General features: G+C 50.7%; 2 protein-coding genes across 2 annotated transcripts; both read right to left on the bottom strand.

Annotated features, from left to right (window-relative positions):
• Window positions 1–482: 482 nt before the first annotated feature.
• LOC126028590 (C5a anaphylatoxin chemotactic receptor 1-like) lies at window positions 483–13,001 on the bottom strand. Its single transcript, XM_049787540.1, has 3 exons — window positions 12,948–13,001; window positions 2,364–2,501; window positions 483–1,469 (listed from the first exon to the last, which is right to left on the bottom strand). The coding sequence occupies exons 1-3, from the start codon at window positions 12,999–13,001 to the stop codon at window positions 483–485; spliced, it is 1,179 nt and encodes a 392-aa protein (XP_049643497.1).
• Window positions 13,002–13,930: 929 nt separating this feature from the next.
• Window positions 13,931–14,899, bottom strand: LOC126028589 (C5a anaphylatoxin chemotactic receptor 1-like). The gene has a single exon (XM_049787539.1). It carries the CDS (start codon window positions 14,897–14,899, stop codon window positions 13,931–13,933), a length of 969 nt encoding a protein of 322 aa, XP_049643496.1.
• Window positions 14,900–16,043: the final 1,144 nt, after the last annotated feature.

Raw genomic sequence — 16,043 nt, 5'->3', positions numbered from 1 at the left:
TTTTGGGTCACACCTGGCAGTGCTCAGGGGTTACTCCTGGCTCCATGCTCAGAAATTGCTCCTGGCAGACACAGGGGACAATATGGGACGCCGGGATTCAAACAGATGACCTCCTGCATGAAAGACAAACGCCCTACCTCCATGCTATCTCTCCGGCCCCCAGACCCTGGTTTGATCCCTGGCATCCCTTATGGTTCCCTGGGTCTGCCAGGAGCAATTTCTGAGCATAGACCCATCAATAATTCCTGAGCAAAATCGGTATGGCCCAAACACATAAAAAGGAGGAGGAGGGAAAAAAAGATGAAGAAAAAGGAAGAACAGGAGCATGAGCCAGTGGCAGCAGAAACTGTGGATCAGAGTGTACTAGGCAGAGCATGGAGTAGGACTCAGGGCAGTAGGAAATGCAGCCCTCACACCTGGCTCTGGCTCTAATGAGCCACAGTATTCACCATGGACAGCAATTTGGACTTGCTCTCCCTCCCCTAGTCTTTGGTCAGCAGTTGATGCAGCCGGGCAGGCAGTGACTTGAGGGCCTGGATGTGGAGGCCCCGGGCAACAGCCACATAGATAATGGGGTTGATACAGCAGTTGACGTAAGCCAGGGCCACCCACAGCACGTCCACGGAATTGGCGCGCTTGTAGGTAGAGGACTCTTTGGGGGACAAGACCAAAACCATGCCAGAAACCTGGTAGGGTAGCCAAAAGATGAAGAAGCTGGTCACCACGGCCACCACCACCTTGAGGGTCTTGGTGGAGCGTGTGGCTGGCCGGCGCCAGGTCCGAAGCAGGAGCAAAGTGTAGCAGATGCTCAGCGTGACCAGGGGGACCAGGAAACTCAGGACCATACGTGTGACTTCGACAGCAATATGGGTCTGCGTTCCATTATTCCCATAGTCCACGACACATATGGGCTTTGGGGAAAAGAGGTCCTTATGCACTCGTCGGAACATGAAGGACGGGATGGTGAGCACCAGAGCCAGGATCCAGGCCACACCACTAGCCAGCCAGGCCAGCGAGGCCACGCGGTACTTCTGGCACCAGAGAGGTCGGAAGACGATGAGGAAGCGGTCAGCGCTGATGGTGGTGAGGAGCAGGATGCTGGCGTAGAGGTTGAGGAGGATGAGTGAGGCCAGTATGCGACAGGCCGAGTCACCAAAAGGCCAGTGGCCGTACCAGAGGATGGTCATGATGTGGATGGGCAGTGCCAAGCAGGAGAGGAGGTCGGCCACAGCCAGGTTGAGGAACCAGATGGCGTTAATGGCCTTTCTGGCCTCTAAGCCAGTCACCCACAGAACCAGCAGGTTGCCCGGCACACCCACCACCAAGACCACCATGTTGATGACCACAGCTGCCACCTTGTGGGCCTGGAGGGTGTCTTTCACCCGCCCATCCTGCGGCCCATCCGGCGGCTCATCCCAAGTTTTGTTGTCATAGTAACTGTAGTCTACCTCACTGATGTTCACGGAGTCCTGGGGGCATGAAAGAGGCAGTGGGGGTAAAAGGATGAGGGTCAGAGCTGGGGACAGGCATATGCCCACAGATAATGAGGTGCAGATGACAGAGCAAGCTGGATCTTGTGGCATGAGAGGAAACATTTGAAGTCCCCGGGGCTAAGGGCCAGAGGGTTAGTGCTGCGGGAGGGTGCTTGCTCTGTATCTGGTTGATGCAGGTTTGATTCCAGGCATCTCAGTTAGTTCATTGGGAGTGATTCCTGGATGCAGAGCCAGGAGGAAGCTTTCCTGGTGTGGTTAAAAATCTGAAGAAAAAAAGGAAAGAAGGAGGAAGGAAGGAAGGAAGGAAGGAAGGAAGGAAGGAAGGAAGGAAGGAAGGAAGGAAGGAAGGAAGGAAGGAAGGAAGGAAGGAAGGAAGGAAGGAAGGAAGGAAGGAAGGAAGGAAGGAAGGAGGGAGGGAGGGAGGGAGGGAAGACAGGGGAGAGAAGGAAGGAAGACGGGGGAGGGAGGGAAGGAGGGAAGAGGGAAGGAAGGAAGAAGTGTAACTCTTACCCCAATTTTCTTTTTCCCTGACCACTTCTTAAAGCTTACCTGGAATACAATGACCTTCCCCCACCCTGGTTGGTGGGGTTCTGGATAAAAAAGACAGGATCTGCCTGGGGCTAGAGATAGAGCTCTGCAGAGGCTGGACAAGGCAGAGAATGGCCATGAGGAATAAAGCAAGCTGACTCCAATGGATATCTTTTCTGACTGCTGTGAATTATTTATCCACCACTACCCTGATTCAGAGGACCCATCCACCTAAGGGATGAGAAACATGTGACTGGATGGTCTCACCTACATGTGGAATTATATATTTTTTTATTTTTATGTTACACCCCACAGCACCAACACGGTGCTCAGCATGCCCACCATGAAGATGAACATGTAGATGACCACAGCCACCACCTGGTGGGCCTTAAGACTGGGCAGGGATACGGGTATGTCCACTACCATCATACTTACATTGTCATAGAAACTGTTGGTCAGTTCATTGGTGTTCATGAAGTCCTAGGGGAGAGAGGCAGGGAAGGAGTATAAAGGTCAGAGCTAAGGAGGGGGAAACCCAGGGCTTAAGAGATGCCCCAGGGTATGACGGTGCATAAGGCAGTGCCAGCTGGTGTCTCAGGCCTTGCAAGAAAGTGGTTAAAGTCCCCAGGGCTAAGGGCCAGAGGGTTAGTGCTGCAGGGAGGGACCTTGCTTTGATTATGGTTAATGTGGGATGGATTCCAGGCATCTTAGTGAATCCCTTGGGCTACCATGGCAGTGATCCCTGGGTGCATAGCCAGGAAGAAGCCATGAATGCAGCTAGGTATGGCTCAAAAACAGAAAAGGAGAGAGAAGAAAGAAAGGGAAAAAACGGAAGAAAGAAAAGGAAAGAAAGAAAGGAAGGAAGGAAGGAAGGAAGGAAGGAAGGAAGGAAGGAAGGAAGGAAGGAAGGAAGGAAGGAAGGAAGGAAGGAAGGAAGGAAGGAAGGAAGGAAGGAAGGAAGGAAGGAAGGAAGGAAGAAAGGAAGGAAGAAAGGAAGGAAGGAAGGAAAGAAGGAAAGAAAGAAAGAAAGAAAGAAAGAAAGAAAGAAAGAAAGAAAGAAAGAAAGAAAGAAAGAAAGAAAGAAAGAAAGAAAGAAAGAAAGAAAGAAAGAAAGAAAGAAAGAAAGAAAGAAAGAAAGAAAGAAAGAAAGAAAGAAAGAAAGAAAGAGAGAGAGAAAGAGAAAAAGAAAGAGGGGCCCAGAGAGATAGCACAGCGGTGTTTGCATTGCAAACAGCCCACCAAGGACCAAAGGTGGTTGGTTCGAATCCTGGTGTCCCATATGGTCCCCCGTGCCTGCCAGGAGCTATTTCTTAGCAGACAGCCAGGAGTCACCCCAGGCAACGCTGGGTGTGACCCAAAAAAAAAGAAGAAGAAGAAGAAGGAGGAGGAGGAGGAGGAGGAGGAGGAGGAGGAGGAGGAGGAGGAGGAGGAGGAGGGAAAGAAAGAAAGAAAGAAAGAAAGAAAGAAAGAAAGAAAGAAAGAAAGAAAGAAAGAAAGAAAGAAAGAAAGAAAGAAAGAAAGAAAGAAAGAAAGAAAGAAAGAAAGAAAGAAAGAAAGAAAGAAAGAAAGAAAGAGAGGAAGGAAGGAAGGAAGGAAGGAAGGAAGGAAGGAAGGAAGGAAGGAAGGAAGGAAGGAAGGAAGGAAGGAAGGAAGGAAGGAAGGAAGGAAGGAAGGAAGAAAGGGAGGAAGGGAGGAAGGAAGGAAGAAAGGGAGGAAGGAAGGAAGAAAGGGAGGAAGGAAGGAAGAAAGGGAGGAAGGAAGGAAGGAAGGAAGGAAGGAAGGAAGGAAGGAAGGAAGGAAGGAAGGAAGGAAGGAAGGAAGGAAGGAAGAAGAAAGAAAGAGAAAAGAAAGTAGGGAGGGAGAGAGGAAAGATGGTTTCCATGGGAAGGATGTATGAAAGAGACAGCCATGGGTTCTAAAAAAAAAGAGGGGGTCCTAAGAGATAGTACAGAGGGGAGGGTGCTTGCCTTGCATGTGGTCTCCCTGGCTTCCATTACCTGGACACCCCATAGCGTCCCCAACCCTCCCCACCAAGCCCAGCCAGGGCTGAATCCCGAGTGCCAAGCCAGGAGTAACCTCTGAGAGTCTCCGAGTGTGGCCCCAAACAAAGTACACAAATAAACACACAACAAAACACAAGAGAATCGTCAGATTCCTGGGTCCTGGGTTTAACCCAATATCGCATTGTACCCTGAAGAGGAACAAGGTGTGACCTCCAGAACCCACCCCCAAACCAAAAAATATTCTTCAATGGAACAGTTCTCAGGATCTCCTCGCGACATGCGGATGAGCCACTGTGCAACCAAGCTTGGGGGTGAAAAGTGAGCATGCGCAGAGCAGCATCCACATGTGCACCTGCCCCGGGGTTGCTCAGTGCTCTGCTCCCTGAACACCTGGATGCGGGGAGGGTCTGCAGGGACCCCTGCGCCACCAGGACGTGGAGGAGCCCTTCCATGTCCTGCAGGGTGGGGAATTTAATCCAGACAGTCCCCACACCACGGTACAGTGAATAAAAATTCCCCTGACACTCCCTCAAGTCCAATGGTCCCTCAGGAAGCCTGTAAGTCGAAAATATGACTCTGACTCAACAGGAGTGATGAACAGACACAGACAGACAGACAGACAGACAGACAGACAGACAGACAGACAGACAGACAGACAGACAGACAGACCAAATATGGGAAGAGGGGTAGAGATCTGGGAGGAGGCACTTATCTCCATTTTTCTAGAGAAATTTCTAAGAGAAATTTCAAGGGAGAAAGTGAAAGTGAGTGAGAGCACAGCAGGGAGGGTGTCTGCCTGGCACATGGCTGACCCAGCTTGGACCCCAGCATTCCATAGGACCCCCAGAGGATGTCAGAAATGATCCCTCGGGGCCAGAGGGATAACATGAAGGTAAGGAGCTTGCCTTGCATTCAGAGTATGTGGTTCGAATCCCAGCATCCATATGGTCCCCCAAGCCTGCCAGGAGCGATTTCTGAGTGTTGAGCTAGGAGGAACCCCTGAGCGCTGCCGGGTGTGACCCAAAAACCAAAAATAAAAATAAAAAAAGAAAAGAAAAAAAAAGAAAAGGAAACAGAAAAAGAAATGATCCCTCTAGCACCACTTAGGGTGGATCCCAAAAAAAGTTAAAGTGGGTGAATGTTTTCTCTTGGCCAACCTAGGGCCAAAGCCCCTAGCCTCAACAGCTTGCCCTACAATTTCCCTGGACCCTGTCCCTGTTCCTAAGAATTCCCCAGCTCTAGTCACTGAGTGATTAATGCTAGTTCAGCAGAAGGGCCTTGGCTTTCAGGATTCTGCCTGGACCTTTGATGATTCCACTATCCCCACCTTTGGCCGGGTAACTCAGTGCTGTGGGGACGCATCATACCAGATGTGGAAAAGATTCAGCGTCTTTCACTCTAGTCACAACTGCCCCAGCTTTTCCTGCCATGGGCTCCCTGAGCCCTTTGTGTGGCTGACTGGGCCCCACAGAAACAAACCAGTGGAAAAGCTGAGTTTCTAGGAGAGGCCCCGGGGACAGCAGACTGGCCAAGCTTTGCTGTTGTGGCTCTCCAAGAAAAGCTTCAAATGGTCACAAAGGCAGATGGACAGGACCTGGCTAAACACACCCTGAGGCTCAGACCAGGTTGGGAGGGGAATACTATACAACTGTTCAAAAAGAAGACAGAGGTACGATTAGAGCCATAGGACAGTGTGAAGAGTGTTTGCTTTGCCTTGACTTGCATATAGATTATCAGGGTTTGAAACCCAGCATTCCATAAGGTCCCCCCAAGCTTTCCAAGAGTGATTCTGAGTGCAGAGCTAACTGGAAGCCCTGAGCATCTGAGTGTTGGCCCCCTTCATAAAAAAATGAAGAAGGAATTTGTGGTGATAGATAGCACAGAGCTAGGGCATTTGCTTTGTACACGGCTGACCCTGACAAACCCAGGTTAGATCGTGGCAGCCCATATGATCCCCCAAGCCTTCCAGGAACAATTTCTGTGAGCAGAGCCAGGAGTAACCCCTGAGCACAGCCAGTTATGGCCAAATGAAATAGAGGGGAGGAGTTGTAGGTGTGTTATGTAGATAAAATCACAAGGTCTAGTGAAACAAAAAAAGGCAAAGATAAGAGGTCAAGCCTGGGGGTGGGGGTGGGACAGCAGAAAAGCCCCTTTTCTCTACTGTGAAGTATGCTGTGAGCATTTCTTTAGACACAGACCAAGAGGCTCTGGGCTAGAGTTTGGTGGCAGTCACTGTGCATTGGATGTGTGAGGTTCTGGGTTCCAGCTCCATCCAGGTCCCCTTCAAACACACTGGGGACCTAGGGTGACAATACACTGGGATGGGTGCTTCCTTTGTAAGTGGATTCCATCTGGTATGCACCACCAGGAGGGATCCCTGACCTGAGAGCCAAGTGGAAACCCTAAGCAACATCAGGAGTGGCCCCAAGACAAAAGACAAAACCAAAACAGTCATAGCAACTGTGGGGCAAAGATTGGAGGCAGAGGCCAAATTTCCTAATCCCGGTGTTGAAGCTACAATGGCTGGAGGCCCACTGGCTTCTCCTGCCAGATTCTCACACATTCTCTGACTTAGGGAAGTAGTCCCAGGAGTGCAGAAAGGAAGAATATCCGTTCTAAAAGGGATGAGGAATGGACCCCCAGGTACTAGCAGCTACCCCTGGCAGACACAGAAGACAGAGCGCAGAGCAACAGCGAGAAGGGGGAAAGAACTGAGTTGGGAATACAGTAGGACCCAGGTGAGCTCTCTGCTCTGAGCACCTTCCCTGGAGTCTCTTCTTCAAACCATACAACCACCTAGGAAGTGTCTGCTATACAGATGAAGGAAAGAAGTAAAGGGAACCGGAGATAGCATAGTGGGGACGGTGTTTGCTTTGCACATGGTTGAGCAAGGCTTCATCATCAGCATCATGCAAAAACACAAATCACACACAAATATACAAACACACAGAAACACACACACACATGTTCTACCTCTCACAACTGGGAAAGGAAATAACGTGATACACACACACCATTCCGGCTCCATTTCCTTTACCAGGTGAGTCAAGGCAGATGCTGGAAAAGGGACTCAGCACCCACCACCAGCTCAGTAACCCACCTGTCCTATTTCATCCATATTTGTTTGGGGACGACCCAGGCAGTATTCAGGTCTCACTTCTGCTCTGGGCTCAGGGGACCCTCAGTAGTGCCAGGATTGAACCTTGCAGCTCTTGTGTGCTCCCTGCTTACTCAATGGCTCTCGGGACACACATGGTATTTTTCCATGGACCACAGTGTCACCTGCCACTTCCATGACTCTGGACCCCCACCCAGGGGAGCACTCTGGCTTTCTGATTGAGGAAAGGAGGTAGGTCTTCTGAGAAGATGTCAAGAGTCCCCACAAAAGGTCTGAGGTCAATCGAGGGTGCAGAGCTGGGCGGTTTATAACTCCAGGCAGGGAAAAGAGGAAGGAAAGAATTTGAGTAGGGGGGAGTGGAGGGGAGAGGGAAAAAGGTGTCCAGAAATGAGAGAGCAGAGCCGAAGACATAGCATAAGAGAAACAGCACTGGCCTTGATGCCCTTGGTCCATCCTCAGCATCCCATAGGGTACCTGAACCCTACCAGGTGTGATCCCTGAGTGCAGAGCCAGGAGTCAGCCTTGAGCACAGCTGGTGTGTGTGTGTGTGTGTGTGTGTGTGTGTGTGTGTGTGTGTGTGTGTGTGTGTGTGTGTGGTAGAGAGAGAGTGAGAGAGAGAGAGAGAGAGAAAGAGAGAGAGAGAGAAAGAGAGAGAGAGAGAGAGAGAGAGAGAGAGAGAGAGAGAGAGAGAGAGAGAAGGTTCATCAGGGCCACCCAAGCATGCATCCCTGGACTCACCATTATCCACCGTCCGTTCTCCTGGCTTCTGGCTTCTGTCTATGAGGATCCCTTCGCCTGAGGGCTGCAGTTTTTAAAGCCACATGTGAGGGAACAGATGGCCAGGAGGAAATGACATCTTTCCGCTGGACACCCTCACAGGACCCTTCTGAGAGCCCTGTGATTCGCCGCAACCCCTCCTTAGAAGAGGCTGGAAATCCGTCACCCTTATCTTGGCTGGGCCCCTAGGTCAGGCCAGATCCCACACACACCCTCGCTTGAAAATGTCTCTCTCCTCTCCTCTCTTAACTTCAAGGGCCCTGGCAGTCACAGCAGTGAAACTCAGGATTCCAAGGGTCCAGGAGGATTCCATTCCCCCCTCACCCCCACAACCACATATGGTTCCCCAGCACCACCAGGAGAGATCCGTGAGCACAGAGTCAGGAGTAGACCCTTAGCACTGCCAGCTGTGACCTAGAACCTAAATAAATGAATTAATGTGAACTGTAAAATATCACAAAATTAGGAAAACTTGGAGCTGGAGCCTTAGTAGAATAGGGAGGGCATTTGCTTGCAGGTAGTCACCCTGGGGTCACTCGCCAGCATCCCAAATGTTCCCCCCAGCATAGCAGAAGTGACCCCTAAATACAGAGCCAGGAGAAAGTCTAGAAAACAGTTGGCTATGGCCCCCAAATGGAAAGATTCAACAAATTTTAAATAGGAAAACTCACAAAAATACTTGTAGTTACAGGAAAATAATCTGATTCCACCGCTAATCTTGATGGAAATAAGGAAGTGTCGAGCATTGTGACATCTGAGAGTTCTGCGTAAGACAGCTACACGCTATCTGCAGTGACTGTGCAGAAGGAAGACACACAAACACGCTCCTCCAGGGGACAGAAGGACATGGGCACGATAGGCAGCATGGAGAGATGCTCAGAGTCTGGGAGCACAGGCTTTGCACCAGCGAGCCCTGCGTTCAACTCCAGCACCACCTGGTTCTCCAAAGAGCACCCAAGTAGCCCCAAGTCAAAACACAGGAACCTAATAACAATAATAATAATGATGATGATGATGATGATGATGATGATGATGGGACCAAACAAATAGCATGAAGGTGGGGCTTTTGCCTTTCATGCAGAAGGACAGTGGTTCAAATCCCGGCATACCATATGATCCTCCGAGCCTGCCAGGAGCGATTTCTGACCATAGAGCAAGGAGGAACACCTGAGCGCTGCCGAGTGTGACCCAAAAACAAAACACGAAAACAAACAAACAAACAAAAAACAAAAAACAAAAACAAGAAACAAAAAAACTAATTATAGGGTGAGGTTGTGTGAAGCCATCTAGCAAAAGCCCTATTGAGGCCCCAGCAACTGCACAGCAGGGAAGGCTTTTGCCTTGCATATGGCTGACCTGGGTTCTATCCCTGCAGTAGCCAATAGGGTCCCCTAAGAAAAATGAAGTTCCTTTATTAAAATGTGCCCGGGGGTATACTATGTTTTTATTGGTTTTTGGGCCAACCTGGTGACACTCAAGAGTTACACTTTGCTATGCCCTTGGAAATCGCTCCTGGCAGGCTCGGGGGACCATATGGGATGCCAGAATTCAAACTACCATCCATCCTGGATTGACTGCATGCAAGGCCAATGCCCTACAGCTGTGTTAATCTTTCTGGTCCCCAAGAAAAGATTTTTTTTTTTTTTTTTGGTTTTTGGTTTTTGGATCACACCGGCAGCGCTCAGGAATTCCTCCTGGCTCTATACTCAGAAATACCTCTTGGCAGGCTCTGGGGACCATATGGGGTGCTGGGATTCGAACCATCGTCCTTCTGCATGCAAGGCAAATGCCCCACTTCCATGCCATCTCTCCGGCCCCAGAAGAGATTTCTGAGCACAGAGCCAGGAGTAAGCCCTGAGAGACACTGGGTGTGGCCCATAAACAAAGAAAAACAAAATAAAACAAAACAAAAAATAGTCCAAGGTTCAAAGATAGCACAGCAAGTAAGGTGCTTGCCATGCATGTAACTGATATCTCCTGCACCACCAACCCAGGAGTGATTCCTGAGCACAGAGCCAGACATCTGCAGTGAACCTAACCAGGTGTGCACACCCCCACCCCAAAATAAGTCCCGGGCCGGAACAATACAGAAAGAAGGGTGCTTGTCATGTACCCAACCAATATCGTCCCCTGTAACTCCACCCTGGATTTAGGTGTACCTATCTGAGACCCACCCATTTCTGGGAGGGGTCTTGGGAATTGAATATTAGGTGTGACCTTACCTGCAAGACCCCGCCCATTCCTGGGAAGGGTCTTGGAATAGGTAGATAAACCCTTGAGCCAGGGAATTAGGGGCTGCCCGGCTGCCCGGCTGCTCTCTGACTTTTGGGTGTGGGCCTCTTTTGGTCTTGGACCAAGATGGAGGTCAAAGGAAGATGGCTGAGAGGAGTTAAGACACAGGGCTAGCAAAGTATGGCTGTGCTTGAAAGGTTATGATAGAAACCACACATGTGGTGGATAGGGTTTAAATAAAGCTGATGCTTCCTGATGCCTGCCTGTGAGTGAGTCTTGATTCCGCCGTTCACCTGGGCCTGGAATCCGCCGGCTGGATGGAGGTTGCGGAGCCACGTGGCCTGGAATGGCATCCACTTCCATCTAGCCCCATCGTTAATTATTTAATGCTACAGTCCCCCAAATCCCACCAGACATGATCCCTGAGTACAGAGTTGGGAGAAAGTCATGACCACAACCACATGTGTCCCAAACCCAAAAAAAGGAATAATGTTGAGGGCCACAACCTTGAGAACCGCTGCGCTGAAGACAGTTCTTTGGCCGCCTCTGGATGTTATCTGCAGACTAACAGTCATGAGCAACCCCGCAGCCATGTTCCGGGCTGAGGGCAGTGGCGTCCTCCAGTGGTTAGATGAGGCATTGCCTGGCAGCGTGATTTCTCCATCATTTTAGAAGCTCAGAAAACTTCAAACCAGAGATTGCCTGTTTGGGGGTCACCAAGTGGGGCTCAGGGGATACTCCTAGCACTGTTCCTGATGGTTTTTTCTGGATCTTCATGGAGGGAATGATACCAGGGTCTGTGTGTATAAAGCAAATGTCTTACCTGCACTATTTCTCTATTTCTCTGACCTCTTAAATTAGTCACTTTATTTCCTCTCCCCCTCCCTCTCCCTCCGTACCTCTCCCTCCCTCTCCCTCCCCCCTCTCTCTTCCTCTCTCTCCCCCTCCCCTACCTCCCCCTCTCCCTCCTCTCTCCTTCCTCTCCCTTTCCCTCTTCCTCTCCCTCCTCCCTCCTTTCTCTCCCTTTCCCTCTCCCTCTCCCTCTCCATCCTCCCGCTCCTCCTCCCCTCCCCCTCTTTTCCCTCCCTCTCTCCCCCTCCCCTCTCTCCCTCTCTCTCTCTCTTTCTCCCTCCCCTCTCCCCTCTCTCTTCCTCCTATCTTCTCTCTCTGTCCCAGCACCAGGATTCTTCAGACCTCTGCAGGTTTTTAGCAGCGGAGTAGAAGGCAAACTTAAAGCTTATTGCTTTAACCTGCAGAAGCTCGGAAACCTGTGGATTACTGAGATGACATCCCAGAAAACTCTGGTGATTCTAGCAGTGATCAATTAGCCATCCTGGCAGTTATTTGGCGAGCTTTAAGGTTCTGAGAACCAGACCTGGGGTTCCCACATACAAAACTCTCCTCCCAGAACTCTGGCTCCTCTTTAGCTTTTGATTTTGGCAGAGTCTGTATGTCCTGACGCTCAGGGATTCCAGCAAAGACTCAGAGGCATGTTGGGGTTTACAAGGTGGCAGTGATTACTTGGGGCCTCCCACATGTTCCACATGCACTTTCTTTGCCCAGGGCAGGGTGTGGCGACCCTATACGATGGTGGGATTAAACCCAGGTACCATCTATATACAATCAACACAGGTCTCTCTGCGCCATCGCTTTGGCCTCAAGTCGAATTAAATCTTTCAATCTGTCTTTCATTTTTATTTGTTCTTGCTTTGTTTTGTTTGGGGGCCACACCTGGTGACGCTCAGGGTTTAGTCCTGGCTTGGGGGACAATATGGGATGCCAGGGATTGAACCAAGATCCGACCTAGGTAAACATGCATAAGGCAAATGCCCTAAGGCTTGTGCAACCGCTCTGGCCCCTATATATCCTTTTTAAAAGTGACAAAGGATTATCCGAGTTACAGCACCACAAAAAAAAAAAGTGTAAAAGGATGGATCTAGGCCCAGCACTGAAGGGCTGAATCCCTCTCCCCCGCTTCACACTTGCCCACACACACACACACAACACAGCACAGCAATGTTTGCAAACCATGACCACATTTCCAACTAGATTGTGTTGCATTTCCAGGACTCCAAGCACTCAGATTGCTTTTGGTTTGTCATTTTATAAAGTCAGAAGGTGGGCACGAAGAGATAGCACAGCGGCGTTTGCCTTGCAAGCAGCCAATCCAGGACCAAAGGTGGTTGGTTCGAATCCCGGTGTCCTATATGGTCCCCCGTGCCTGCCAGGAGCTATTTCTGAGCAGACTGCTGGGAGTCACCCCTGAGCAACGCCGGGTGTGGCCCAAAAACAAAAACAAAAAAATAATAAAGTCAGAAGGTGAACTCCTGGGGCTGGAGCGACAGTACAGCGGGAAGGGTGTTTGCTACACAAGCAGCTGATCTGGGTTCTATCCCCTGCATCCCTTTGGGTCCCCTAGGCTCCACCAAGAGTCATTCCTGAGCACAGACCAGAAATAAGCAATGAGCATTGCAGGGAATGGCAAAACACACACGTACATATAAACACACACACATACATACACATACCACATTCACCCATTACATGTTCTCGAGACAGAACATATTTTTTGGTTTTGGGTCACACCCAGCAGCGCTCAGGGGTTACTCCTGGCTCTGTACTCAGAAATCGTTCCTGGCAGGCTCAGGGGACCATATAAGATGCTGGGATTCAAACCACTGTTCTTCTGCATGCAAGGCAAACACCCTACATCCATGTATCTCTCTGTCCACAGAACATTTTTCCATGACAATGAACTCACACTGGCTTGCAACTCTGCTAGTTCTGGTCCACGACCTTCTGCTTTGACATCTGGACCAACTCCTCATATTCCTCCAGTTCCTCTTCCATCTACCACTGCCATGAACACCTTTCCGTCATGCCATCTCCCCCAAATGAGAACATTCTAGAAAGAACTAAGTTGCAGCAGTGAGAGAGGGAGCAGGTGGAGGCACCGGAAGGGCAGGGAAGGGGCCACAGGCCTGGAATCTGCATCTCTTTCTTTCGATGCCAACATTCGGCTCCCAGTTCGATGTGATTTCACAAGAAGCAACTGCACAGGAGAATAGGGAATGACAATGGAGATGCCAATCAAAGGTTCCTGTTTTGTTTATTTGGTATGCTTATAAAGTTCTAACATGGGGGGGGGCAGATTGTGGTCCTCCAGGCACTGCCAGGAGGAACTCCTAAGAACAGAGCCAGGAGGTAAGCCTTGAGCACAGCCACGTGTGACCCCACTTAAAAAAAAGAAAAGCAAAGCAAAGAAATCATTCCATTCTGGAGAGCTGAGATGTGTAACTTCTTGTCTTCCTAAATCAAACTGATTTGCAAAAGAAGAAATCAGGATTGGAGAGAGAGGCTTCTTGGCACACAGCTGACCTGGGTTCAATCTCCAGCCTGCCAGAGGGATCCCCAGACACTTCAGGAGTAACCCCTGAGCAGCACCAGGTGTAGGAAGAAGGAGGATAAATGAAGTAAATGGAGTTAAAGAAAGAACAGGCGTAAGAGGAGAGGAGGAAGACAAAGATAAGAAGGAGCTGGTGGTGGAGGAAGAGGAGGAGGAGAAGGAAGAGGTGGAGGAGGAGGAAAAAGGAGAAGAAGAAAAAGGAAGAACGGGAGCCAGATCAGCCAGTGGCAGCAGAAACCACGGATCAGAGTGTCCTGGGCAGAGCATAAACCGGGGCACAAGGCAGCAGACCGTGGAACCCTCACACCCGGGTGTGACTCTTAGGGACTTCAGAATCCACCGTGGACAGTGGGTGGGACTTGCTCTCCCTGTCCTAGTCTTCGGTCAGCAGTTGACGAAGCCGGCCAGGCCGGAACTTGAAGACCCGGATGTGGAGGCCCCGGGCAGCAGCCACATAGATAATGGGGTTGATGCAGCAGTTGACGTAAGCCAGGGCCATGTCTAGCCTGCATGGGGTGACATATATTGATATGTGGGAGTTTATGGCCCACATGACTAATATCATCCTGTAAACCTGGTAGGGTAGCCAGAAGACGAAAAAGCTGGTCACTACGGCCACGACCACCTTGAGGGTCTTGGTGGAGCGCGTGGCCTTCTGGCGCCAGGCCCGAAGCAAGAGGCAACTGTAGCAGATGATCATCGTGACCAGGGGGCCCAGGAAACTCAGGGAAAAGAGCATGACGTTGAGAACAAGGTCAAAATCTTCTCTGCCAATCGTTAAGATTACACCACAATGGGCCATTTGGGAAAGGGAGTCCTCGAAGAATTCTCCGAACATGAAGTACGGGATGGTGAGCACCTGAGCCAGCATCCAGGCCACGCCACTGGCCAGCCAGGCCCGCTGGGCCACGCGGTACTTCTGGCACCAGATGGGCTTGCAGACCATGAGGAAGCGATCAACGCTGATGGTGGCGAGGAGCAGGACGCTGGCGTAGAGGTTCAGGTAGAAGAGCGAGATCAGGATGTGGCAGGCCGCGTGACCTAAAAGCCAGTTGCCGTGCATGAGGGCAGTCATGATGTGGATGGGCAGCACCAGGCAGGAGAGGAGGTCGGCCACAGCCAGGTTGAGGAACCAGATGGCGTTAACAGACCGCCGGGCCTCCCAGACTGTTACCCACAGTACCAGCGCATTGCCCGGGACACCCACCACAAAGACCACTATGTAGATGACCACGGTCACAACCTCATTGGCCTGGAAACTAGGCGGGGGGCCCGGGCCATCTACTGCTCCATCTGAACTTATGTTGTCAGAGGAACTGGAGTTCACTTTGTTGACATTCATGAAGTCCTGGGGACCAAGAGAGAGACCAGGGAGAAGGAAGATGAGGGTCAGAGCTGGGGAGGGGGAGCATCACCCTTTGTAAATACCCCAGAGAATGAGGGTGAAGACAGCAGAGACAGCTGAAGTATGGAGCCATGCAAAGAAGAGGTTGAAGTCACCAAAGTTAAGGGCTAGAGAGTTAGCAATTCAGGGAGGACTCTTGCTTCATATGTGGGTGATGTGGGTTTGATTCCCTTAACCCAGTGGGTTCCTTGAGCTACAGCAGGAATGATCCCTGGATGTAGAGTACGAAGGAAGGAAGGAAGGAAGGAAGGAAGGAAGGAAGGAAGGAAGGAAGGAAGGAAGGAAGGAAGGAAGGAAGGAAGGAAGGAAGGAAGGAAGGAAGGAAGGAAGGAAGGAAGGAAGGAAGGAAGGAAGGAAGGAAGGAAGGGAAGGGAGGAAGGAAGGAAGGAAGGGAGGAAGGAAGGAAGGAAGGAAGGAAAAGAAGGAAGGGAAGGGAGGAAGGAAGGAAGGAAGGGAGGAAGGAAGGAAGGAAGGAAGGAAGGAAGGAAGGAAGGAAGGAAGGAAGGAAGGAAGGAAGGAAGGAAGGAAGGAAGGAAGGAAGGAAGGAAGGAAGGAAGGAAGGAAAGGAAAGGAAAGACAGAGGGGAGGGTGCTTGCCTTGCATGTGGTCTCCCTGGCTTCCATTACCTGGATACCCCATAGCGTCCCCAACCCTCCCCACCAAGCCCAGCCAGGGGTGAATCCCGACTGCCAAGCCAGTAGTAACCTCTGAGAATCTCCGAGTGTGGCCCCAAACAAAATACACAAATAAACACACAACAAAACACAAGAGAATCATCAGATTCCTAGGTCCTGGGTTTAACCCAATATCACATTGTCCCCTGAGAAGCACAAGGTGTGACCTCCAGAACCCAGCCCCAAACCAAAAAATATTCTTCACTGGAACAGTTCTCAGGATCTCCTCGCGACTTGCAGATGAGCCACTGTGCAACCGAGCTGGGGGTGACAAGTGAGCATGCGCAGAGCAGCATCCACATGTGCACCTGCCCCAGGGTTGCTCAGTACTCTGCTCCCTGAACACCCGGATGTGGTGAGGGTCTGCAGGGACCCCTGCGCCACCAGGATGTGGAGGAGCCCTTCCA

This window comes from Suncus etruscus, chromosome 14, assembly GCF_024139225.1.
Source record: "Suncus etruscus isolate mSunEtr1 chromosome 14, mSunEtr1.pri.cur, whole genome shotgun sequence".
In the NCBI taxonomy this organism is placed as follows: Eukaryota; Metazoa; Chordata; class Mammalia; order Eulipotyphla; family Soricidae; genus Suncus; species Suncus etruscus.
The sequence above is the reverse complement of the archived record's forward strand: the minus strand, read 5'-3'. Positions and strand labels throughout refer to the sequence as shown.

Coding starts and splice junctions, on each gene's coding strand:
- LOC126028590 (XM_049787540.1), bottom strand. CDS start 13,001: ATGGAAGAGGAACTGGAGGAATATGAGGAGTTGGTCCAGATGTCAAAG. Junction 2,502..12,947: donor TCCAGATGTCAAAGCAGAAG/GTCGTGGACCAG, acceptor TCTCTCCCCTAG/GACTTCATGAACACCAATGA. Junction 1,470..2,363: donor TCTACATGTTCATCTTCATG/GTGGGCATGCTG, acceptor TCATGCCCCCAG/GACTCCGTGAACATCAGTGA.
- LOC126028589 (XM_049787539.1), bottom strand. CDS start 14,899: ATGAATGTCAACAAAGTGAACTCCAGTTCCTCTGACAACATAAGTTCA.